At 55.7% G+C, this 25609-nt stretch overlaps 1 protein-coding gene across 1 annotated transcript in view; it reads right to left on the reverse strand.

The window, feature by feature from the left end:
* CIT (citron rho-interacting serine/threonine kinase) overlaps window positions 1–25609 on the reverse strand; it is a 168524-nt gene that overhangs the window by 46998 nt on the left and 95917 nt on the right. The window contains exons 16-22 of the mRNA XM_055147097.1: window positions 25376–25516; window positions 23682–23807; window positions 20025–20120; window positions 14539–14655; window positions 13102–13211; window positions 12176–12350; window positions 8428–8625 (exon numbers count right to left, since the gene is read on the reverse strand). Of these exons, the coding sequence (XP_055003072.1) occupies window positions 8428–8625; window positions 12176–12350; window positions 13102–13211; window positions 14539–14655; window positions 20025–20120; window positions 23682–23807; window positions 25376–25516 (963 nt within the window). The remainder of the gene's footprint in view (window positions 1–8427; window positions 8626–12175; window positions 12351–13101; window positions 13212–14538; window positions 14656–20024; window positions 20121–23681; window positions 23808–25375; window positions 25517–25609) is intronic.

A 25609-nucleotide genomic window follows, 5' to 3' on the forward strand; every position in this document is an offset into this window, starting at 1 on the left:
GTAGTTTTTAAAAAGAAAAAGTCTCCTTTAAAACATTGTATAACAAAGTCAAACTTTAGAGCTTGACAATTCCCTAGTATGTCTACTTTGTTATAAATTTATTGTCAGTTTGTAGCAGATTAGACACCACAGGAGGAAAGATTAGGGAACTTGAAGACGTGAAAACTATGCAGAATAACACAAAATAGAAAGTAAAGACTCAAAACCATAAATATCACCAATAAGCTGAATGACAACTTTTAACAGTTTAAAATATATTCACCTAAAACCCTGGAAGTCTGCCGTTGGAAACTGTTAGTGTGGGGCGGAGAGAAAGTACATGCCTCACATTCGGCCAACCTGGGCTCAATCCCTGGCAGCCCACATGGTCTCCTAGGAGTGATCCCTGAGCACAGCGCCCCGGAGAGCCCTGAGAAAGGCTGGGTATGGCCCCCAAACAAAATAAATGTTTAAAAAATAAGTTCAAAACTACTGGTGCAACAGACAGAGAAGTATTTGAGGAAACAACAGGCACAGATTTTCCAAAGCTGATGAAAATCGTAAACCCCAAATGGGGAATAAAACAGCACTAAGAAGGATGGAAAACAGCTAAATCGTATCACAAATAAACTGTTTAAAGCCAGTAACAAAGAGAAAAATACTAAAGGTAGCTAGAGAAAAAGACAAATTAAATAGAGAGGAAAAGACAGGAGATTTCTGCTCAGGAGGAGGCAGAAGAGAAAAGACAGTAGCTTTAGATTCCTACAAAGAGTGAGGGAAAGGTCATAAATAAACAATCAATTTCTCCCAAACCAAAACCAAACAAATCTGTTGAGAGTCCCGGCAAGCGAAACTCTCCAGAACCCAATTGCCACAGTGCTCAGGGCTGGTCCCCACAGGCTTGGGGTGAGCCTCGTCCGTGAATGAATCTGCTGAAAACCTCAGGTATGCGGGTTCTGCGACCGAAATCTCCCGGCTCCCACGACACTGGGGACGGGCGACCTCCGCCGTACCCCTGTGCTTCCGGAGCCCGGCGGCCACACCTTCAAGCTGCCTCTGGGGCCACAGGAGCTCATTAACGACCGTGATCCAGAGACTCGCAAATTAATCTCAGAAGAGAGCAACGCGCTGAGAGAGGCCGCCAGAACCCAAAGTCACCGTCCAGCTAAAAACTTAACTCCAGCTGTATCACTCCATTTAAAATTCTAGAATTCCTGAAGTGCACGCAACATCTTATCCTCTACACCACTGGTGAGCCGGGAGTTAGCACACCACAACAGATGGGTATAAAGTAGAAGGCAACCAATTTCAATTTGAAAAAAAACAAACAAACAAACAAAACATATTAGTTCACAAGGCTCAACCTGTAACAAAATGTTAGTAATCTCTTATACAAGGGCTTAAAGGCGCCAGGGTGAAGTACAATCCTCACACACTTTCTTCTGATAAAAACAATTTTTGATCATTTTTAGCAAATCACTTATAATAAGTAACACAAAATAAATTATTTAGAGCAAGCTTGGGAGGTGGTTGGGAAAATTAGAAGTAACGGTGGTGGTGGGACATATAATGGTGGTGGGACTGGTGTTGGGATATTGAATGCAATAAATTGTGAACAACTTTATAAAAACAAAAATAAGTAAATAAATAGATAGATTATATATATATATATATATATATATCTGTTGATCTGGCATTCTATACCCAGCAAAACTATCTGCCCAAAAATGAATGTGAAATAAAGATTTCCAGACAGGAAAACTGAAGGAATTTGCCACCTGTACTAAAAGAAATATTTAAAGGAAGCTCTTCAGGAAGAAGGAAATGAAGAACACTAGAATAACAGTGACACGGTGCTCTGGAGCCAGTGGGTGGGGTGTGGCCCCCAGCACCACCAATGCTCCCAGGCACTGCTAGGAGTGACCTCTGAGCATCACCCGGAATGGCCCTAAAACAAAAACAAGCAAAAAAAAAAAATAGTAAAAACAAAACAAAAATAGCTATTTGCACTGGCTCACAGATTCATAAAACTATTGTCACTTAGAATCAATTTCTCAAATAATTCACCGACTTTTTCATAGATTAATTTGAAAGCTCAATCCCCCCCCTCACCCACCCACCCAAAGAGTCATCTGCTCAAAAAGCAAAAAAAAAAATAAAAAGCAAAACAATTGGGGCCGGAGTGATAGCACAGCGGGTAGGGCGTTCGCCTTGCACGCGGCCGACCCGGGTTCGATCCCCGGCATCCCATATGGCCCCCCAAGCACCGCAAGGAGTAATTCCTGAGTGCAGAGCCAGGAGTAACCCCTGAGCATAGCTGGGTATGACCCAAAAAGAAAAAAAAAAAAACACAACAAAGAGTCATCTGCTTCTTGCCCAGCAAGAATAGGAGAAATCTACTAATTAGTCGGTGTGGGAATAGTATATATGCGGAGTAGGAAAATACTTGCAGCTCGACGACTGAAACCTTGGCCGTGAGCGAGCCAGCAGCCAGGGACCACGGCCGCCACCCCTCTCCCCCCACTGGCAAAGGCCAGGTCCTTAGGTTCAGAGTCTAGGACAGCAGCGAGAACATTTTCTTCTTTAAAAGCACTGAGAGGAAATGCTTTTGGCCTTGAGGGCCCGTCGGCCTGTCACAGAGCATTCAACTCCGCTTCCACAGCACACAAACAGTCCGAGGCGATTTCTAAAACACACGGGCGAGGCAGTGCAGCAGCAGAACTCACTTACAGGAGACAGGAGGCCGACCGCGCTCCGCCCGTCCCACCCGTCCCATCGAGTGACGGGACCTGCCCGAGCTGCTGCCAAGGACCAGGTGCTGTGAGCCGCCTCCCAGGGAGGACAGGCAGCGTGACCCGGCTGGTAGAGAAGCCCGGGAGGCTGGACGTGGCGGCAAAAGCCCTCGCCCACTTTCTTCTTAGTAGGAAACGTACCCAGTCAGTAACAGCATCGTTAAAGACCTGTACCACTGCTCCTCTGTAGCAGAAAATCTCAATCCTCGGTACTAACTCATGTCAAAGTAACCGTGCTGAGGCCTTTGGGGTCATCTTGACACAGCCAGTGGCAGTTTCTATAAGGATACGGTAGAATGAACTGCCACCGTCATGGCTCTTGGCTACGGTCGATTGACAAGATATCTTGACTGTGAGAAACACTATCAACATTTAACACTTACTGGACCAATCTGGCAAAGAGAACATAGAAAATGGGGCTGCAGAGGCAACTCAGCTGACTAAGCACATGGCTTGCATGAAGGAGGTCTGAATCCAAGACCCCTGGCATGGCCCCCCAGGCCCCACCAGGACAACTGCTGGCCATCGAGAGCTGGGTGTGCCCTGAGGAACACCAGGAGTGTCCCCACACCAAAAAAGTTCTTTAGAAAATGTTAAGACACCTACATTATTTCTTTGACATAAGTTGTAAAACAAAAGCGCGCATACACACACACACACACACACACACACACAAACACATATAAAGGTCACAGAATGGTACACTAGGATAGTAAAATATAACACAAACGTCGAACCCTCTCAATGAAATATTTGAGGGTTAATTAGGTTCTGATGTTAGAGGAATAAAAATGCATACTTCTGAAAATCCCAGAGTCTCCGTTCCTGTGTCCTCTATCTGAATTTTCCACATTCAAAACTGAAACTGAAAAATTTTTCCCCCAAATGTTTATCTTGGCATACCCAGGGAATCACAGACCCCACCTGGAGAACCACCAACCTGGGGGAGGGTCTCGAGCAGAGCAGAGCAATGAGCCCGTGAGACTCACCCAAGAGACTACAGAGATATTCTCTCTGATGCCTGTTAGTTCCTGTTTGTCTGGGGGCCACACCCAGCAGTGCTCAGGGCTTACTCTTGGCTCTGCGCTCAGGGATCACTCCTGGCAGGGATCAGGGGACCGTATGGGGCGCTGGGGACTGAACCTGGGTCGGGCTCATCTAAGTGAAGTTGCTCCGGCCCTTGCCTTGGTTAATTTTTAGGGAAAGTTACAATAGGAAAAAAAGGAAAGAGAATTCTACCAAAACCCCAAAGAAAGAAAGTCCCTGCAGAGCTAAGGAGAGGAAGCGAGTGTCTCGCAGTCAGCCGCCGCGGAAGACCTATCACCAGGCTTCTGGAACCTTCAGGCTCTTGCCCCTCCAGCCCTTCCCCCGAGAAGACAGGGACCAAGCAAGCCTGTCACCTCCCATGCCCCAGTTTCACAGCTGAGCCCTCATGCCGGTAGCTTACTAATTAAATCCAGGGTTTGATATTTATGAAAGAAAAAAAAAATGAGCGCATGCACTGACTAATGATTTCCACAAATCAGGGAGGCTGCCGCCAGGATCCCATAATCAGGCCCCGCGAGGGGCGTCTGCTCATTAGTGTCTCTCGCTGCAGACGCTTGATTATTCAGCATTAGTCACTTCCCCACAGCAGTGCAGGAACACGAGGGCAGGGACGTGCGCTGTGTTCTCGGGGGCCCGCCGGGGCACGGGGCGCCCACGCCAGGCTAAGGTGCCGTTTGGGCGGCACTGACATCATGTCACGCCTCGACGAGCTCCGCCGAGCAACGGCGGGTCCCATCTGACAATGGGACGAGGTGGAGTCTTGACGTTTCAAGGCCAGGTGGGAATTTTCCTCTCCCGTCAGGAAACACGGATGCCTGGGAAGAGCCGGGCTCGCTGTGTGATGCGGACTTGGGTGCGGGTCAGCCCCCTGCGCCCCTCCCCAGGGAACCTCGAGGCCAGCGCGAGCGTCAGGGAGGGCAGAGCGGGGGGTGGAGAGAAGGCAGCTCCAAGGCCAAGGGTGCGTCCCACCTCCCCGCCCCCGCCACCCCCCCCCAATCTCCAGACGGAGAAGTTCAATCTCACCGAGGTCCGTGCCCACTATAGCCCAGGGGCCGAGGCCAGACCAGGGGAGCTGCCCCCCTGTCCAGGCTAGAAAACAGCTGTGACTTAAACCTGGAAATGACAGCCCCGCTGAGGGCTGCTCCCAGCTGCTGGTAGGACACTCGGCCGTGACGCTTATCAGTGTCCCCGAAGGTCATTTTAGCGCCAGCGGATTGGATGGGATCGATGCTTAGATCCGGGTCTGAACCGGGCCTACAACAAGGCACAGAGCAAGCCACAGCCCTGCCCTCGAGACCATTTTCTTTTCTTTTTTCTTTTCTTTTCTTTTCTTTTCTTGGTTTTGGGGCCACGCCCAGCAGTACTCAGGGCTGCCCCCTGGCTCTGTGCTCAGGGGTCGCTCCCAGTGGTGCTCGGGGCACTGTACGAGGCACTAGTTCTCGAATCCAGGTCGGCCACGCGGCCAGCGCCCTGCCGGCGGAACCCTTTCTGGGCCGCAGAGGAAACCCTTCTTCTGAACCAAGCCAACCAAGCCTCGCCCGCAGCCGTCACACCGAGCCCCCGGCCCGTTTCCTGGGACATAACGGAGTGGGGGAGGGGAAAAAGCGCTCGGCCTCAGAAGTGAGCTCATGTGGGCTCCAGACTCCTGTCCCACGGGCCTCCCGAGGGCTGCTGACCCAAAGCGCATCACCGGGCAGCCGTCACCGGGGCTCTCTCCGCCCCGCGCCCCGCCCGCTGCAAGGGCAGGCTCTTGGTCGCCAGACCCAGGGAGATTTTTTTTTTTTTTTTAAAGAAGCTGCTTTGCAGCAGTGACTTCATCGGACTAAATTAAGTCGTGACGAGCTGCTGTGCGAGGCTTCCTGCAGCCATCAGACCCGGCACACTCCAGCGGCAGCAGAGCGGGATTTCGAGACTAATGTCCCCACCGAGAAGCAGCAGAGCAGGCGCCCGGCTTCGCCCTCTCCTCCTCCGTCCACATGGGCAGGATCAGGGGCAGGGGCAGAGCCGCCACCCTCCAGCCTGGCACCAACAGATGACCGAGTCCTCCAATGGGGCCTGAGGGGAAGGGGCGGGAGGGATCCCAGCGGGCCCCTGGGGGAGGGGGCTAAGGACACAGCGTGGGGCACCACCCGCAGGACTCCGGGGGCGGAGCAGACGGTGGATGCGTCTTTCCAAGCCTGGGAGCTCAAGAGGAGGAATTTTTTTTTTCTTTTTGGGTCACATCCAGCGATGCACAGATACTCCTGGCTCTGCATTCAGGAATCACTCCTGGCAGTGCTCAGGGGGAGCCTATAGGATGCTGGGGATTGAACCCGGGTCGGCTGCATGCATGGCAAACGCCCTCCCCACTGTGCTGTCGCTCTGGCCCTAGAGGAGGAAGGTTCAGGTGCATGAGCTGGACGGCGGTTTCTCTGGCGATGCCTGTTTGGCTGCTAAGGTCTCTCCACAGGCCCCCAGCTCCAAGGCACGGCGGCTTCCTGGCAGACGCCCGTCTAAGCCGCCCCCTGCCTCCACTTTCTTCTTTAGACTTCTCTCTCTCCTCTGTCTTTTCCCTCTTATCTAACCCCGGCACACTGCTGGGCAGCTCTCTAATCTGCTTTCCGTCCGCTCTGGTGGACTGATACTGCTCATTTCCTTCTTCTTCGGGGGGCCAGGGCCAGGCATCAAACCCAGGCCCTCAGACACGCGAGGCCTGTGCGCCCCCGCCGAGCCCCGGCCCCATGGTGGTTTCAAAACCAGGCCAAGTCTGAATGAGCGAACCACGCTAGGGACACCCGGCCCCCGGCAGTGAGTGTCTCACGGAGACGAGGGGGCTCGGGGTTGCTCACGGTGATGGAACTCAAGCAAGTCAAGTCCTAGGCACCTTCAGGCGTCTAAACCCAGGGCCGGGCCAGTAGCACGGCGGGGAGGGCGTTTACCTTGCAGGCGACCCATCTGGGCTCAATCCCCGGCATCCCATATGGTCCCCCGCGCCCCACCAGGACTGAGCCCAGAATCAGCGCCAGGAGTCAGCCCTGAGCAGTGCGGGGTGTGGCCCCCAAACAAACACACAAGAGTTCCTCGAAACGGAAATGCACATCCACGTTACTTTTAAGCAGGGTAAGTTACAAGCAATGGGCGTGCGTGACCATCCCTCCGAGTCACCCCCACCTAGGAGGCTCGCTGATGGAGATGGGGACCACGTCCAAGATGAATCAGAGTGAGTGAGGAACCCACGCAGGAGCCGTGTTCCAAACAACGGAGCATCCATCCAATCAGCCGTGCTGCGCCCTGCCCCCGGGAAGGGGTACCCTAACCGGCGGCTGTGTGTGCCCGCCCGCCTGGCAGGTACAGCCTGTCGCGGCGATGAGCGCATCTTGGCTATCACTCGTCATTAAGCCTCATTCAGCTTTCTCTGCCCGAGCCCAGGCCTAGCAAGCAGCCTTCCGAGGGAAATGGGGTTTTAAAATGACTGCCCAGTTGGGCAAACGAAGCTCTCAGAAAGAACTGGAAAGCCCGTTTCCTTCTAGGGGAAAAAATTTAAAAGACCGGAGTGGAAGCAAACGTAAGACAAGAGGCAGTAGAGCCCGGCGTTTGCTGGAACAGGAACCTTCCCGGAGAAGGGCCCACCGTGAGGGCGATGGCTGGGAGTGATCGATCACTCTGGACAGGAACTGAGTGCTGAAAGGAGTAACAGATCTGCGTAATAACCTTGCAGTAACGACTGCAAACCACGGTGCCTCAAAGGAAGACGTGGGGGGGGGAGGGAAGAAGAGAGAAAGAGACAGAGAGGGAGAGAGAGAGGAGGGAGGGAGAGAGAGAGAAAGAGAGAGAGGGAGGGAGAGAGTGAAGGAGAAAGGAGGAGAGGGAGAGAGACAGAGGGAGGGAGAGAGGGAGGGAGAGAGGGAGAGAGAGAGAGAGAGAGAGAGGGAGAGAGAGAGAGAGGGAGAGAGTTGCCACAGAGGCAGTTGTGGGGGCCTGGTGGGGGGATGGGAGGAGGACAGGAGGGAAACTGGGGACAGTGGTGGTGGGAAATCACCCTTGTGAAGGGATGGATGGGTGTTGGAACACTGTATGACCTAAAATCATACACAATTTTGTGACTGTATATCTCACAGTGATTCAAAAAAAAAACACACTCTAAGAGACCCTGAGGGTCTACCTATGGCCAGAGCATGGCAGTGCGGAGGGGTGGGGGTGGGGGGATACTGATACTCGGGTGGAGCCACACTGTTCCCGAGACTGTGTTATCAATCACAGTGCTGCTAAAGAGAATAGGATGGAAGTCTCACGGGAGAGGTGGGAAAGAAGAGAGAACGGCAGAGAGCCGGCACAGAGCAGGACAGAGCGGTTTCCGCTACTGTCATGTTAAGGAGCGCCGAGAACTAAAGCAGAAGGCCCAGGCACACGAACGGTCTTGGGCTGGAACTAAAATCTAAAATGGCAACTTGAAAAGGAGCAAAGAAACACGAAAAAAAACATTTCCAAAACGCGAAGGAAAGTTCTGGCATTATCCATGGACGCAACGTCATTTCAACGAGACCAAGCGCCCGTGCCGGCCAACTTCCTGTCCACCCCGAGCCTCTCTGGGCCATCCTCCCCCCGTCGGGGCGCCTGGCGCTGGGCCTACCGTGAGGGCCTGGATCTCCTCCTCGGCCTCGGCGGTCGTCTCCTCCAGCTCCGTCTTGGCCTGGCGCAGCTGGCTCTCCAGGGCCGCGCGGGCCGCCTGCAGGGCCGTCAGCTGGGACTCGCGCTCCTGCAGCGAGAGCTGCAACTCCGTGAGCTGCCGCTTCAGCTCCAGCTTCTGCTCCTCGTGCTCAAGGCTCACCTGGCGGGGGAGAGAGAGCGAGCACTGGCTGTGAGCGTGAAGGAACATAGCCATGGTGTCACTGTGCTCAACGTGGCCTTTGTCGTCGTCTTCTTTTGTATTTTTTTTTTTTTTTTGCTTTTGGGGTCATACCTGATGATGCTCAGGGGTTAGCCCTGGTTCTGCACTCAGGAATCACTCCTGGCGGTGCTGGGGGACCCTATGGGATGCTGGGGAACGAACCCGGGTCGGCTGCATGCAAGGCAAACACCCTCCTCGCTATGCTATCGCTCCGGCCCCTCAATGTCCCTTAAACTTGGACGTGGACACCACGTCTCAGCACTAACTCAAGGAGTGCAGCAGCACCAGGACAAAGCAGGTCGGACTCCGAGTCTCAAAAGTGACTGGGAGTGAGAACACAGGAGGGAATGTGTACCTGTGAATCATACGCAAGTGCTCAGGAAGGCTTCGAAAGAAAAGACACACAGCAGCCTTCTCTGATGGAAATGACAATTACGCTTAGTAGCACTGTGTCACTGTCATCCCATTGTTCCTCAATTTGCTTGGGCGGGCACCAGTAACGTCTCCATTGTGAGACTTGTTACTGTTTTTGGCATATCGAATATGCAGCGGGGAGCTTGCCAGGCTCTGCCGTGTGGGCAGGATACTCTCAGTAGCTTGCCGGGCTCTCTGAGAGGAACGGAGGAATCGAACCTGGGTCGGCTGCGTGCAAGGCAAACGCCCTACCTGCTGTGCTATGGCTCCAGTCCACACTTAGTAGGAAAAGCATTTAGAAGTGGGTCAGACTCGTGCCTTCTGAGTAACAGGGACCACCTGCACAGCGCGAACACGGGCGGAACAGCGGGCTGGATTCCACCCATTTCTTCATATTCTTGCTCTGATCTGGTTCCCATGAGGTAGCCCACACGAATGTCAGTATGAACTAATCATTGTTCCCTCCATCTGCCCATCTCTCAGCTGGCTGTTTCATTCATTTCAAAAAAAGGACTCAGCAGTTTCTGTGCAAAAGGACCATGAAAGCCTGTCTCTGCCTTCCCACTGGGGGAAAAAAAAAAACGTTAAGTTGGGAGTCAGGACTGGGAAGAAGTGGGGGCCAGAAAAGAAGAATGGGTATAGGAGGGGAGTCTCTGTGCATTTAAAATATCTGTGTATTAAAAAACCCAACACTGGGTATAAACAATAACAACCAGGAGCAAATGAGTGGATAAAGCAAAGCAAATTCCAAGTGAAGCAACCAGACGCCCCGAAGTGTGTTGACGATGGAACCGCAAAGGCACCAGGACCGTCCCAGGCGGATCAGGGGCGATTCCTGCCTTGGGAGAGCTCCTGGCTAAAGGGGGTCCAGCCCGGACGTGCCCAGGGTGAGACGCAAACAGGGACGACCCTGGAGAGAGGAGGCAGACCCCCACCCAACTCCAGAAGGCTGGGGACAGCCCAGGAAGCCGCAGGGTGAAGGAAAACCTACCAGCGACCTCACCTAGAGAACCAACAGCTTTCAGGGCTGCTTCAAGGTGGGGCGGGGGACCAAGGGCGAGAGGAAGGGCAGCGGCTTGGGCGGGACCACTGAGTAGGGCTGGGTGGGGACAAGTGCAGGGAAGCCCCTGAGAGAAGGACGGGACGGTTCCAGGGACAGCGGGTCAGTGCACGGCAAAGACAGGCTGGCGCGAGCCCGGCACCTCTCGGGGGCAGCTGCTGAAGACACGCCGAAACGCCGACACGCGACAACGCCGGCGCTGGCCACATGCCGGGCACCTCGCCCGCTCCTACGAAACCCGAGGCGGGCCGATGAGCAGTACCGAGGGCTTCTCAGCGAGCAGGTGGCAGGGCTGACCCTGCGGACTGTCTCCTGGGGAGGCTAAGCGGGCGGGGCCTTCCGACACCACTGGGCCAGCCCAGGGGGCAGGTGAGCTGCACACCGGTGGGACAGCGGGAAGGACACGCTCTGCCCGTGTCTCCAGCCACACTGCGCCCCGGGGCCCTGCCGGCCAGGAGGGTCCCCCTGAGGCTGAGGCCTCTGAGCCCAGTCTGGAGCAGGCCGGGCGAGACCTGCAAAGCCCCCCACTCTCGAGAGCCGGACAGCCCCCCGAAAACAAGACAGCCGCAGGCACCCCGGGGCAGCTCTCTCGCCCTGCTGAGCTGCCGCCACAGGGCGGGCGCAGGAAAGGACTCCAGGGAAGGGAAGGCTGAAGGCGGGCGGCGCTCCCAGGCTCAGGGGCACCCTCGGGCAGGTCCACACTCTCAGCCCAGAGCTGACTCCCCGGGGAGATGGCGCCAGCCTAGACAGAAACAGCCTGGCCAGGACGCACAGCCTCCGGAGCGGCGCTCTCGGACTCCTCCCGGGGGTTTAAGGAGCACCTGAGCGGGAGCAATAGCACAGCGGGGAGGGTGTTGGCCTCACACACGGCCAACTCAGGTTCAATCCTCCACATCTCTCCCGAGCACTGCCAGGAGTAATTCCTGAGCGCAGAGCCAGGAGGAACCCCTGAGCATCGCCAGGTAGGACCCAAAAAAGAAAAAAAAAGAAAAAAAAAAAGGAAGAAGAGGAAGGAGCAGCAGCACCTGGGGAGTCCCCGGCGTGTCCCTGAGCGCAGGGCCAGCAGCAGGCCCTGAGCACCACCAGGTGTGGCCCCACAACCAAATAAAGCAATAAAATCAACATGCAAAGCCACCCCCGCCCCTCCGTCTAAGACCCCCAGACAGAAGCCCTGGGGAGAAGGACGTGCCCCCACCTGAGGTGCTCGTGCAGACCCCCCCAGACAGAAGCCCTACATGAAGAAGGGCTTCAACACCACCCCCCTCCGGGGAGCAGCTTCCTCCAAAGGGGGTCCGAACTGGTGGGCGAGGAATTCTCTGATTGGTTGGGACCAAGGTGCGATTTCTCACTTCAGAGAAGCCAAAGGAGACGGTCAGCGGACGGGCCCCCCCAAGGACGGTCACCTCAGATGGAACAGTCCCTTTCCCATTAGCCTTCCGCTTTCCCTGCCTATAAAATCCCCTCTTGGAAGAGCTTGGGGACTGTGGGGCGGGCGCCGCTCTCTGGGCACCATCCAACTCACAGACCCATCGAGAAGGCCAAGCTGACCTCGTGGGCGGCAGCAGCGGGCTGCTCAGGAGCGGAGTCATGCTGGCGGCCCCCACCCCAGGGCACCCTCTCAGGAGGCGCCCTCTGCCCCTGCTCTCCCTCACCTCAGACCCCCAGCGCATCCTCTCAGGAGGCAGTGCCCCTCCCCCCTCACCTCAGACCCCCAGCGCATCCTCTCAGGAGGCAGTGCCCCTCCCCCCTCACCTCAGACCCCCCAGCGCATCCTCTCAGGAGGCAGTGCCCCTCCCCCCTCACCTCAGACCCCCCAGCGCATCCTCTCAGGAGGCAGCTCCCGCCCCCTGCTCTCCCTCACCTCAGACCCCCAGCGCATCCTCTCAGGAGGCGGCTCCCATCCCCCCCTCACCTCAGACCCCCAGGGCACCCTCTCAGGAGGCGGCTCCCGTTCTCCCTCATCTCAGACCCCCAGCGCACCCTCTCAGGAGGGCCCCCCCCCTGACTCTCCCTCACCTCTCGCAGCCTGGTCTCCAGCTCGAGCAGCCGACTCTTGTCAGTGTGGTCCTGGTGGCTCATCTTCTCCAGCTGTTCCTCCAGCTTCCGGTTCTGGGCCTCCAGCTTCCCCGCCTGAGTCTCCAGGTAAAACTTCTGTTGTCGGAGTTCGGAAATCATCTCTTCCTGGGCCTTCCTGGGGGGGGCGGTGGCGGGGACCAAGCAAGCGCGGAGTCTGGTTAGAAGCGAGCCCGGACCCTCGAGGTGACAGAAACCCTGTGAGCTGTGGGCGTCCCCAGCAGAGGGACTGGGGGCTGGGGGGTGTGTATGGGTCAAGGGGTTGCGAGGGATACTGGCACTTCACTCCTTCCATAGAACTTTTTTTTTTTTTTCACAGTAGAGAGTGGACACGGGCCTCCTGAGAGCACAGGCGTAGCCTCCTGCTCACTAACGGTCGCCAGAGACAGGGTGACGGTGCTGACGCTTCCTGCCGCTGGAGGCCTCACTCTCCTCCCCACCCAACGGCTCCCAAGTATCCGGAACTCACTGACCCAGGGGCCAAAAGGCAGCCCGTCCCCAGGAGAGACCTCTCAGGGGAGGAACTCCAATCCCAAGGATGGTTGTGCTCTGGGGAGCAATCAAAGGGCCCCCGGGACACAGACAGTCCTGGCTGAGCCCACGCTTCCCTCCAGGGCCCTCACTTAACTAACAGCATGGCCCGATGGGGCTAATTCCGGGGGGGCCATGCCTCGGAAGGACTCTACACACACACACCAGGAGACGCTCTAGGGAGAGGAAGCTTTCTGGAACCTGGCGGCCGTGGGAGGCGGTTAGAGAAAACCCAGCTCTGAAGCAAGCTCCGGCCAGACTGGGACCACCAGGGTAAGGCCACGCAACACGGGGCCGAAGCCCCGAGGGAGCTGGGCGGGCCCAGCCCGGCCACTCACATGTTCCTCTGGGTGAACAGACTGCTGTTGGCCGCCAGCTTGTTGGCCTCGGACAGCTCCACGATCCTCTGCTCCAGCGACCTGATCTTGGAGTCCATGGCGTTGATCATCTGGAACACAGAGCACGCCCGTCAGCTCACACAGCCACACCAGCAGCAACGCCCTGACGTGGGCTGCGTGGGCCAGGGCCAGACGAAGCGGGACTTGCCAGCCACAGGGGCAGAGGAAACAAGGGGCGCGGAGAGTCTGTGGGCTGGGGCCACAGGGGGGTTTTGGTTTCTGTGTTTTGCAGGGGGCGGGGGCGGGGGGCTAGACCTGGCGGTGCTCAGGGGACTGTGTGCAGAGCCGGGATGGAACCCCGTTGGCCGCAGGCCAGGCAAGTGCCTTCCCCGCTGTATGCGGCCGCCCCAGCCCTGGGACCAGAGGCTTCGAGTGCACACGTGTCGCCGCCCAAACACAGGGACCTGGTTCTGAGTACCCACGGAGGCCTGTGACGTGCGTGCGGCGGGCCCCCGTGTCCCGAGCCCGCAGAGGCCTGTGGTCCGCTCCCATTTCTCCTTCCCCACCGGGTCGTCACTCTCTCCGAGTGAGTCCCTCTCACCTGGCCACCACTGTCCTAGATTCTCTACATCAAAGTCTCCCCCAGGGCCCGACTCTTGGGACTCCGGGCCGGTGCTGAGTTAAAACGGAACCCTGCTCCTCCGCACCGCCCCCCACCCACCTTGGGACTCTGTGGGGGAGGGGCTGGAGCGATAGCACAGCAGGTAGGCGTGTGCCTTGCACGCAGCCGACCCAGGTTCGATTCCCAGCATCCCATAGGGTCCCCTGAGCACCGCCAGGAGTGATTCCTGAGTGCAGAGCCAGGAGGAACCCCTGTGCATCGCCAGGTGTGATCCAAAAAGGAAGAAAAAAGACTCTGTGGGGGAAAGTCTCATGAGGGTCCGGATGGAGACGGCCAGACCCCAGGGGCACCCCCTCTGGAGAGACGCTAGTGCGTTAAGCCAGGGGTCGGGGGGGGGGGGGGGGAATGCGTCTAGCTGACGGCAGGCTGGCGGGAGTTCCCAGAGGTGAACTTGAGCACTGGAGGGAGGAGCACAGTGAGTAGGGCCCTCGCCTTGCAGGCAGTCAACCCGAGTTCGACCCCCGGCATTACACTATGGTTCTCTGAGGCCTGCGGGGAGCGATCCCTGAGTGCAGAGCCAGGAGTAAGCCCTGAGCACCAATGAGCCCCCAAACAAACAAATTAAAAAAACACACAAACTGGGCACTGGGAGCCACCCCCACCTCTGCCCTGAGAGAGGAGGAAGGGACAAAGCAACCCAGCGCAGAGGGTTCAGAAAGACGGGAACGTGGAACGCAGCCATGGACACAGACCCCCTGGGAGTGGGGTCCTGGCGCGGCCGCAGGGAACCCCCCTCAGCCACTCCCTGTACCCACCGCCTTCTGCTCGCTGAGGATTTTGCCTTTCTCGTGGGCCTCCTCTTCGTGTCTCTGCATCATGTTCTCCAGGGTCTCCTTATCCGCCAGGTCTTTCTTGATCTGATTGTCCAGCACCTTCGGGAAGCAAAGGGGGAAGCCTGCATGCCTGTCCTCCTTTGGAGGGACGAAGCTGAGCGGGGCGGACGGGCCCAGGGCACCGGCCCCGGAGTCACTGGGAAGGGCAGGAGGGGGGAAGGCAGCGGGGCAGGGAGGCCGCCTCCTGCGCGCGGGGAAGGATGAGGAGGTCTGCGAACCCACCCAGGGGAGACTGAGAAGCGTCACCACCAGGCGTCCGTGAGCAGGTTGGGGCCTTAGAATTGAGAACTTCCCTTAGAGCCAGCAGACAAAAAGACCCCAAGAGCTAGGCAGACGGGGGGCAGGACTCAGACAGGAGGGGGATAAAAGAATCCCCCTGGCGATCTCAGAGTCTGTGGTCTACACCCGGGGCCAGTGTGAATAGCGCCAAAGACACTGTTAGTTCCCAGAGCCCTGCTTGCTCTCAGGGTCTACAAGATTGCGACTCTGGGCAGAGGGTCGGGAGGGGGGGCTGTGTGGCCAAGGCTGAGGCTCGGAACCGGCCAGGGCCAGGAGAGTCCTGCTCCCCACGGAAGTAGGTGGAGAGCTGAGAGCTGGAAACAACAGCATGAAAGAAAAGCCTCTCTCCTCGGTTCCTTCCTCTGATCCAGCTTGGGGGGAAAAAAAAAGAAAAATGATCACTGGAAAGATAAACCTTCCCCGGGGAGAGAGAGAGAAATCTAATGTTCTCGCCTGGTACTGAGAGCACCACTCTAAGTACCTACTGTTCCCGGGAGGAAAAAATAAACTGAAACAGTGGCGGTGCCAACATCCCCTGGCTGGATCCAGCACCCCGCGAGGCGCACACAGCCCTGGCCGTGGCGCGAACCACCGAGTGCCAAAGGAAGGAAGAAAGGAGGACTTCAGAGCTGGCCACGGCTTTGTCCGGGCCCCGGTGGGGCCCGCCACGGAGCGCCCACCCTGCTTCTCCGGGCGACTCCCACATGCCTCTGATACCGGGGGAGCTCAAAGAGGTGGGGTCACAGGTGGGACCGAAATCTGTCTCCCCCACAATGTCTATTGTGCAGGGGGCCTTCGTGGCTCCTGGGGCCGCGGTCCCGAAAAAGAGTCCGTCCACAGGGAGGGGGTCGGCAGGGTAGAGAAAAGGAGAGGACAGATTTCAAAGAGGGCTTTCAACTAGAACTGGTGGGTGGAAAAAAAAAATAGGAGAGTTGGTGGAGAACAAAAGGTGAAGGCCGGGGTCGGGGCGGAGGGAAGTGGCTCAATAGGGTGAGTGACCGTTCGCTTGGATGTCAGGGCGCGAGGCTAAAATTATGAACAAGAAAAGGCTGGAATCTAGGGTAGGATCATAATGATTCCTGAAACGGCCTCAGAGAGGCTGGAACAGGACACCCCAAGCGGGGCAGGTCAAAAAAGAAAGCATCTGGGCGAGAGAGAAGAAAACAAACCTTTCCCCAACATTTTCTAGGCTCTGTAAAAGTCCATCCCACGTAACAGAGGCAGAGGGGCCGGAAGACAGCACAGGGGCTGGAACGTGTCTTTTGCAACGCCGACCCTGGTGGGACCCCCAGCACCGCGCAGGGTCCCCCAGCACCATGAGGAGTGACCCCTGAGCGCCACTGGTTGTGACCTATAGCTCAGCCCCCAGTTACAAGACCCCATAACATCTCATCCCACTAAGGGAGTGCGGTGCATAGTCCGGATGATTCTGCTCCAGCCAGACCCAAACGCTGGCAACAATGTGGGCCAGAAGAGACAAACTCCTACCAGGAATGGGCACGTCTAGGCTCTGATCGGGTGACACTGGCAGAAGGACAAACAAAAGTGATACATGGGGAAAAGCCGGAGTTTGAGGAGAGAGATGCTACTGGTGACATGCGTCAATCAGGACAGAACATGGCGGGCTGGGGGGACAGCAGACGACTGGCCGTGGCTCACAATGGCTGCGCTGGGGCCCATGCCTGGCACTGAGCAGCCTTCCGAGCGTCACTGGGTTCAGCCCTGGAGGTCTGGAGCACTAACGGATGTGACCCCGGCAATCTCTGTCACCAGAGGGCCAGAGTGGCACTGCACCCTCGGGCCCCAGCATGGGATCACGGGCCTGCTGGCCGGTCTTGCCACAGGGGACCTCCCGGCCTCCTAAGCGCCGCTTGAGATGTCCCCTCCACCCCCACTTAAAAAAGAAGAACGTGGCCCTTTTTTGGCGGGAAAGTTACTCTCATCGTGTGGATCAGAGAATGGTCACACAAAGGGTCATTTTCACTGGGCAAAGGGGCCAGTGGCCTCCTGGGCATATTCTCATGATTTTTCTGAAAAGTCCATTTATTTATTAATTCATTTTTGGCTTTTTAGGCCACACTAGGGAATGTTCAGGGGTTACTCCTGGCTCTGCACACAGGAATTACTCCTGGGTACTCAGGGGACCGTAGGGATGCCGGGGATTGAACCTGGGTGGGCTGTGTGCAAAGCAAGTGCCATCCCCACTGGACCATTGCTCCGGCCCCGAGAGTCCATCTATTTCTAAGGGAAAAGGTGAGAGGCCACTGGGAAGCCAAACCATGAGGACTGAGCAGAGAGACGGTGCGCTGTGTGGGGGTCACGCTGAAGGACTCTGGGTACTCTGAAGTACCCAGTCGCCTCTGGGTTGTCTCCCTTTGTTTTCTTTCAGGGAAAGCAGTCAGAAGTGACAGGAGCAGGAGGTGGTGACCGGGCAGGTGGAGGTGGCGATGCTGTGTGTGAGCAGGTCCGCGCACGCGCCTCCGAGACACAGATGGGACCCGCCCAGCCAGTAACGAGACCGTCACACAAGTCAGAGGTGCCTGATGCTCAATGCCCGACTTGGAAGGGGAAGGAGGCCATCGGTGAGATGCTATTCCCAATGTCCGATTTCCAAGACCCTAAGGATGGAATGAAAGGCTTGGGCCAATGTCAGGATGAAAACGTGGTGTGATTTTCAAAGGGACAACTCAGACTGACACTCACACAACTTCATTAATAATAATAATTGAATAAAGCAATTTCAGTAACGGAGGCGCTACTGGATTTAAGATGGTAGCTGACTTCAGACTGGGTGGCCGAGGAGGAGATTATCGGCGCTAGCAGGAGGTGGCTTGTGGGTGTGACCCATAACCATACCACCAGACTCTGCACCAGGGGTGCCCCAGAGGGGGGGGGCAGGTGAGGGCCCTCCCCACCCCAAGGGACCCAGCCCTGGCAGCCGACCTCCACTACCTCACCACGCTCCAGGCCGCTTTTCACATGCTCAGGTGAGCCTCAAGCATGAGTGAACATATTTTCCCTCATTATAAAAAAAAAAAAACATATATATATATATAACCTTTTGGAGAGCGTGGCAAGCTACCGAGAGTATCTCACCTGCATGGAAGAGCCTGGCAAGTTCCCCTTGGCGTATTTGATATGCCAAATACAGTAACAATAACAGGTCTCATTCCCCTGACCCTGAAAAGAGCCTCCAATTGTTGGGAAAAATGAGTAAGGAGAAGCTGCTAAAACCTCAGGGCTGGGACGAATGGAGACGTTACTGGTGCCCACTCGAGTGAATCGATGAACAACGGGATGACAGTGATACAGTGATACTCTGAGAAACATGATTTTAAAAGCTAGATAGAAATATGGAAAACCTTTCACCACAGGGGCCTAAACATTGGTAGGAAAGTAAGAGATTACAGAGTAAAATTTAAGTGAGACTAACAATCTTAGAGAGATAAGAGGGGCACAGGGCTGTGTGGCCAGGGGCTCTCCCAGTGGGGCTCAGGACTCCCTCCCGGCTCTGTGACCAGGGCTCTCTCCTGAGGTGTCGGAAGACCGTATTTGGAGGCAGGGATGAAACCAAGATTAACCTGGTTAAGGATCTTAGCCCTTGTACTATGTCTAAAGCCCCTACATTTCATTTTCTGAAAGTCTCAAGGGTCCAGATGACAGAGAAGTCAGAGCCTGGGGCCACGCCTTGCAGTGGACACTCTCGTTCATTCAAAGCCTCCACGAATGGCCACTCACTGACTCCCAAGGATGACCAGTGGGCAGCGATACAGGTTGTAAAGACATCTGCCAGGGGGCACGGCTGGGGGAGAGCCTGAGGGTATGTTATCCTACAGCAGGTGGACACGGGTGTCATGAAGAGCCAAGTACACGGAACAGAAACAGCCCAAGAAACTCAGACACTGGCGTGACGAGCCACATCCTAAAACCATGCTTACTGTCTGCCAAGAGAGCAAAGAAATGCTTTAAAAAGAAAGTAGGGGGAAACGTCTAGAATCTTAAATGACCTGCTAGAGTGTTTTCGACCACTGCACACCTGCAAATCACAGCTGTTGAAAAATCACTCTGTGAGGCGTAAATACCTTTTCCACGGACCAACAGGGAATGGGTGAACTTACGCTGGTCCACTGGAAATGCAGTCAAAACCACTAATCTAGTAAGTGAGGAAAGGAGAGCAAATAGAATATCTAGAAAAAAAGTAGCTGAAATTTAAAATTCAGCGGCTGTGGATTACATAGGTAAATTCAATCAACTAGAAAACCAATCTGAACCTACCCAAAGTGCAGCAATTAGAGACAAAGAAATGCAAAACATGGAAAATGGAAAATATGGAAAACATGAAAAAAAAAAGGCTAAACTGGACGTGATCTCACACCCACCTCATCCAATTCTCAGAAGGAAAGAAAAGACAAAAGGGGAAGAAGCAATGTTCAAGATAATTCCCTGTGATTTTCCAGAATCAGTATCAACATATTCAATGCCAACGTGCTCAGGTTGGGCACAAAAAGAAACATCCACATCTAGACACAATAAGGTAAAGCTTTAGAAAGCTTAAAGCTGGTACAAAAAAAGAAAAATAAATGCAAAGCCATCAAAGGAAAAGGACAGAATTGCTTCCAAAGAAAGTAGCACGCCGGAACGACGGCCGGCTTCTCCAGCAGTAATGAAAGCCAAACCCAAATGATATCTTCAAAGCATGTTACAAGAAACAAGTGCCAACTCAGAATTCTATCCCCAGTCAAAGCATTTTTCTAGAACTAAAGTGGACGATGCTGTCAAAGAGAAGAGAGAATTTCTGCTTAGACTGTAGAGAGCCCTCCGGAATACACTTTACCCGAGGGGCCGGAGCGATAGTACAATGGGGAGAGCGCTGGCCTCGCATGCGGCGAACCCAGGTTCGATCCCTGGCATCCGGTAAGTCCCCCAAGCACCACCAGCACTAACCAGGAGCCAGGAGTAACCGTGGGCACCTCTATCTCCAGGTGTGACCCCCACCCCGCCACCCCACCACCCCCGTGCCCGGATTTAGGTCATCTGTCCCCATCAATCACTCGGTCAAGCAAAGAGTGGCGCGGAGCCCCCACGCAGAGAGAGGGGGAGCGGCCGGGAAAGGCCACAGAGCGTCTTACTTTAATTTTCTCCTCATAGTGCTGCTCTTTCTGCTTCAGGTGCACCTCGAGGTGCTGGGCTGAGACCTGGGCCTCCCGGTGCTTCTCCTCCAGCTCCTGGACACGAAGAAAGAAAGAAGAGTGTCAGGTGTGCGGCGGGCAGGACGTACGCAACACGCGTGAGACATTCATAGGAAAAGGAGTGAGGGCACAGGCGCCACACGCAACAGGCAGCCGTTCCTTCGTTCCTGGCACTCAGAGGGACCCCCTGGCAGAGGAAGCCCCTCACGGAGCCTTGGGCACCGAGACAGACAGACAGACACACACACACACATACATGACACACGCCTTGGGCACCCAAGAAGACACACACACACACACACACACACAGAGCTGATGGGCTGCCAGGATCAGGCCCAGCAAAGACAGCTCTCCGCTTCTGCACGGAGAAATAAGGCGGAAGGCACTGCAGGAGAGGCGGGCACAGAACCAAGTCCCTGACCGCTCTACGGGGCCCGCGCCCCGTTCCTCTGCCAAACGACCTTAAAAAGGGAGCCTGGATTTTCTTGTACGTTGAAAGTCAACTGGACTTAAGGTGATGATCAAAAAGATTTTGCATTTTCCCCATTAACAAAACAATCTCTCAGGAAGCCCCTACCCCAGAAGGGGAACTAACGTTACAATTTCCACAGAGACTTGAATGATTTCTTTTAACTCTGGCTTAACACTCTTTGAACTGAGTGGTAGTAGAAGAAGTGAATTATCTGGAGCTGTTCACAAAATATGTTTACATGGCGCAAGATTAATGAGAAGAAAGCAAAACATAAAATACACTGATCATGACGCAAATATGCAGGCGTACATATTAAAGATGGAAAGGGAATTTGGAGTAATAAAAATAGCTCCAATATAATGTTCGTTTCCTTTATTAAGTTTTTCTGCTTTTAAATAAAATTTGTATTCATTTGAAAATTGTACCATTTCATCTGCAAACTGGAAAGGCAGCATTCAATTCAAGGGACATTCTCTCAATGCAGATATCCACATTTACATGAATTCTTATGAATCTGGGCCCATTAGTTAATTACTAATATCAAAAGTCATTACTCCAAGTTTTCATCTTTTCACACTATTAGGAAATTTTTCTTTGAAGTGGAAGTAATTATGAGAATTTTGAAGCATGAGGAAATTATACAGGATATGCCCATAAAATGGGGGTGGGGGGAATACTTTCAAATTCACATACACATAAAATGGTACTGATTAAGCTTTTGAAATTCGAGTCTACAAGCATTGACGTTGCTGCGGGAGCCATCAGATGATTCCATTTTAAGACCAGGTGCATGAGATCTATTGCTGTCTCACAGATGTGGTCTTAAAACGTGGAATATAAACAGGATTTTAATTAATAAAAACATACTTTAAGGGCTTTGTGTGCATAAAGGATCCCCGCACCCCACAATACCTTTATTTATCAAGGCAAAAAGGAAAAAGAGGCTGCTCTAATAAAAACCCCAATTACTTGTTTCTGAAAGCTCTTACCACACCAGAGGACAGCAAATATTTTATTTTTTTTGGGTTTTTGGATCATACCCGGCGATGCACAGGGGGTACTCCTGGCTCATACACTCAGGAATTACTCCTGGTGGTGCTCAGAGGACCATATGGGGTGCTGGGAATCAAACCTGGGTCGGCCGAGTGCAAGGCAAACGCCCTCCCCGCTGTGCTATTGCTCCAGCCCCAGCAAATATTTTAAAACAAGGGGACATGTAGGGGGTCTGTTTCCAAGCAGCGGTGTGATGTAATGGCACTGAGACCCATGTGTAGGGGCCGCCCAACGGGGTCCCACTCACAAAGGCACTCGGGTAGGGGGCAAGTCATGCTCAGACAGAGACATCTGCTTCCCGCTCCCTTATGCGAGACACAAATTGGTGATCATCTTTTCTCAACCGCAGCCCTCAGCACACAGGACAAGAAGGGAAAGCAGAACGTAAAGACGGGCCCGCCCCTCAGCTTCCTGAGACCGACCACGGGAAGCCCACATGTCCAGGCTAGCAGGGAATGAGGGGGTCACAAAACAGAATTCAAGAACGCAGAGATCCGTTTCCCTGCATCTCTGTGGCAAAGGAAGCTGCAGAAAAGCAGATTTTCTACCAACCGACTTCTCAGTGGTTTGGCAATTCTTGTTGGTGTTGTCATTCCCCCCCCCCCCCCCGCCCCCCGGTGTATCTTTTTCGATACCCATCAGATCCAACTCTCAGTCCTGTTCCCCACCCACGGGGGCTCCCAGCAGGGGGCCTGGCACACTGCCAAGCTCATTAGCTAGCTGTTGAATGAATGAATGTACACATCACCGTTAAACAGAGAGACAACCACAAGAGACTTAACCACTTTGTCCGTTCCGAGCAAGGAATAGGGGTGGTGGGAACCTCGGGGTGGCCTAATCGTACTCACGATAAAACTCACACACCTGACAACCGTCAAGAGAAACTGGGATGACGGAACAAGAGGACAGAGAGGGCGGATAATAGTCACACTGGCCCCTGTGTACAGGTGCAGCCACGAAGACTGGGAGTTGGAGCCAAACAACATAACCAACGTCCCTTCCGCCCGCTAGTTCAAGAGCGTCCACAGACTCATGAGTATACACAGACACAGAAACGAAAAGGCGTGACGGGTGGGCTGCTGGTGGTGGTGGGCGGGTCGGGGGCCCGGGGCTCTGGACTACAAGGCCTCTAAGCTGACAGGGCTTGGGTTTGCATGGCTGTTGGTGACTTGCTTCCCAGAACTGATGCAGAGAGAGAGAGACAGAGACAGAGAAAGGAGGAGGGAGGAAGGGAGGGAGGAAGGAAGTGGCCCTGGTCACCACCTTGCCTCCTGGACCGCTGAGTCACTCGTGGGCACAGGGGGACTCTCCCAAACGGGGCATCCAATTTCCGAGGCCCAAGGAGAGTCACTGGAGGACTCGCCTGCCTTTCCCCCTCGTGGGTGCCAACCTAGAACTTATCTGAACTGCCCCCTTCCCCTCCCCCGAACCTAATCTGGTCACCAGAGCCAAAAGCAGAATCATGATTACACACCTTAAAAAAAAAAAAAGAGAGAGGGGGAGAGAGAGAGAGAGAGAGACTTGCTACCTCTAAGGAAATCAGTAGGGGAAAATATTAATAATAATAGCCGGGGGTAGCAGAGCAAGTGCGTGGGCGAGCACAGATCTGTGACAAATACTACTCAGAGAAAAACAATTCCACATGACTCACTGCCTCCTCCTGCAAAAGCACGAACTCGGGCTTCGGTCTCGGCGGTCAGAATCCCTAGCCCTGGCCGTGAGTGGCCAAACAACGGAACCAATTTCTGCCCAGAGACGCTCGTCAACGCTCCCAGAAAAAAAAAAAAATGCATTGCAGGCGACAGAGCACGCACATTTGCACCCAAAAAAAAACGGCAGGCAGCAGCAAACAGAGCAAAAAAAGTTTTTAAAAAAAATTTAAAAATAACAATATCCAAGGATGTGTGTCACCAGCGCCGAGATAGCCGCCCTTCGGCCCTGGATGCGAGTCTAGAGGCGGGACCGACGGGGCCGCCTCCCCGGTCCAGGGCCGGCTCCACGCTCACCCACGCCCCGCGCGCGGCGCCACCCGGGGCCGCTGTTGGCTTTTCCACTTGGCGGGTCCTGCTCACCAGAATTTTATCAGCCATCTGCTGGATCTGTTGGGATTTTGTCTGGATGTCATCCTTCAGTCTGTTTTCTCTACGCTCCACGGTCTCTAGCCTCTTTACCTTGTTCTCCAGGGAATGGCGGCGTTCCTGTGGGTCAGGAATCAATCAGAGAGTTTTAATGGGGCGGCCGGCCTGCGGCCGAGGGAAGAGACGCCCTCAAGAAGCCCCCGGCCGAGGCGGGAAGGGAGGTCTCAGGCGCTCCCCAAGGCAACCGCGAGGAAGAGAAGACGCTCCGAATTGAGAGCACTGGGGCCTGGAGATCACGAGAGTGCGTGCATTCATTCATTCATTCATTCATTCCGACATTTGCCGTGCAGAGAACGGAGAGAGGCGGCAGGGAAAAGACCAAGAGGAAACCCCGGCAAGGGCAATGAGGGGCCCTTGGGAAAGAGCCGAGGGACGTGAATGCCTACAGCACACGGAGGCACCGGGCGGGCGGGGGCGGGGCAGGTGGGGGAAGAAGATGCTCAACTGAGCGGGGCAAGAAGAGTCGAGAGGCCTGGACCGGGGCGAGGCCCGGGAGACGGGGCTGGGATGGGGCGGGCAGGTGTGGAGGCAGAATCGAGGAGACGGTCAAGAGCGGCTGGCGGCCCGGGGCGGCTGCAGAACGAGCCTCGCGCAGGGAGGAGCAGGGCGGGCCTGGCCAGGGGGAGCCCCAGGATCGAAGGCCGAGAGAGTCGGGCGTACAGGAAGATGGAGGAGGCCGAAAGGGCCAAGCGGGGGCCCGAGGGGCCAGGGAGCCCTGCACTCTGGCCCGGGACGCTTATGCTGCCGGGCACAACAGGAGGAAGAGTGGAAAGAAAATGCCCAGAGAGGACCAGAGGTAAGAGGAAGAGGCCCTGGACGGCAGGGCAGCAGCTCCGGAGATGGCCGGTGGGTAAGGACTTGGGGTCCAGGGAGGTGGCTCTGTTCACAGGACCGCGTGAGTTCCGGAGCGGCAGGGTCCTCGGAGAGCGGATCAAGGAGAGGACTGACGGCCCGGGTCACCGGAGGAGGTGACCGCCAAGAGAAGCGGATCAGAAGGCAGGAATCGAGGAGAGCCCACGGCGTGCGGGGAGAGGGTGGGCCTCATCCTAGAGCAGCGGGCGAGCCTCCCGCCCGGAAGGGGGCAGGGAGAGGCAGAGGGCCGGGGCCTGGGGGATGACCCCACAGACCTCTGCTTGTCCTCTGCTCGTCCCCTCGGTCCCCAAGGAGGGCAAGAGATGAGCGCAGCAGGGGGAAGGGCCCCGTGAGCGTGTGACAGCCTCCTGCGGCAAGCCAGAAATGACCGCTACCCATGGCGACCAAGACTCTGAAAACAGGCCAGGTGCCAGCCCAAGCGGAGGTGGGCTGGGGGTCCCCTGGCGTTCCGTGTCAGCAACAGCGTGGGTGGGGCCTGGAGGGAAGGCCAAGAACCCATCGGGGCCCGCGGGTCCAGCTTCTCTCTGCCTGCCCCCTTCTGCCCGCCACAGGCCGGCCGGAGGCAAAAGGACGGCGGGGACGAGCTCGCAGGGCACCTCTTCCTTCCGGAAGCTGCTTGGAGGCCGCTTCTCGCCACTCCGGGGCGGGAGCGCGTCCCTTCCCCCCTCCCCCCCTCAGAAGCAGCTCTTGGGAGGTTCACGGGTCCCACCCCGGGCCCCTGGCTGCTGGCGGGTTGCAGCACCCCCCCCACTCACCTCCGCTTCCATCAGCTTCTTTTTGATGCCTTCGGACGAGTCCTCCCGCGTCTGCAGCCGTTCCAGCTCGCGCTCGGCGCGCTCCTTGGCCTGGCGGATGTTCTGCAGCAGCTCGGTGGCCTCCGTGCTGGCTTTGACAGCCTGCGGGAGAGACGGGGACGGGGGGCTGGCCTGAGCACGCGGCCAGCCCTGGGTGCCAGCCCCTGGAATCCCTGTCAGCCCATCACCTCCTGC

This window comes from Sorex araneus, chromosome 9, assembly GCF_027595985.1.
Source record: "Sorex araneus isolate mSorAra2 chromosome 9, mSorAra2.pri, whole genome shotgun sequence".
Taxonomy (NCBI): Eukaryota; Metazoa; Chordata; class Mammalia; order Eulipotyphla; family Soricidae; genus Sorex; species Sorex araneus.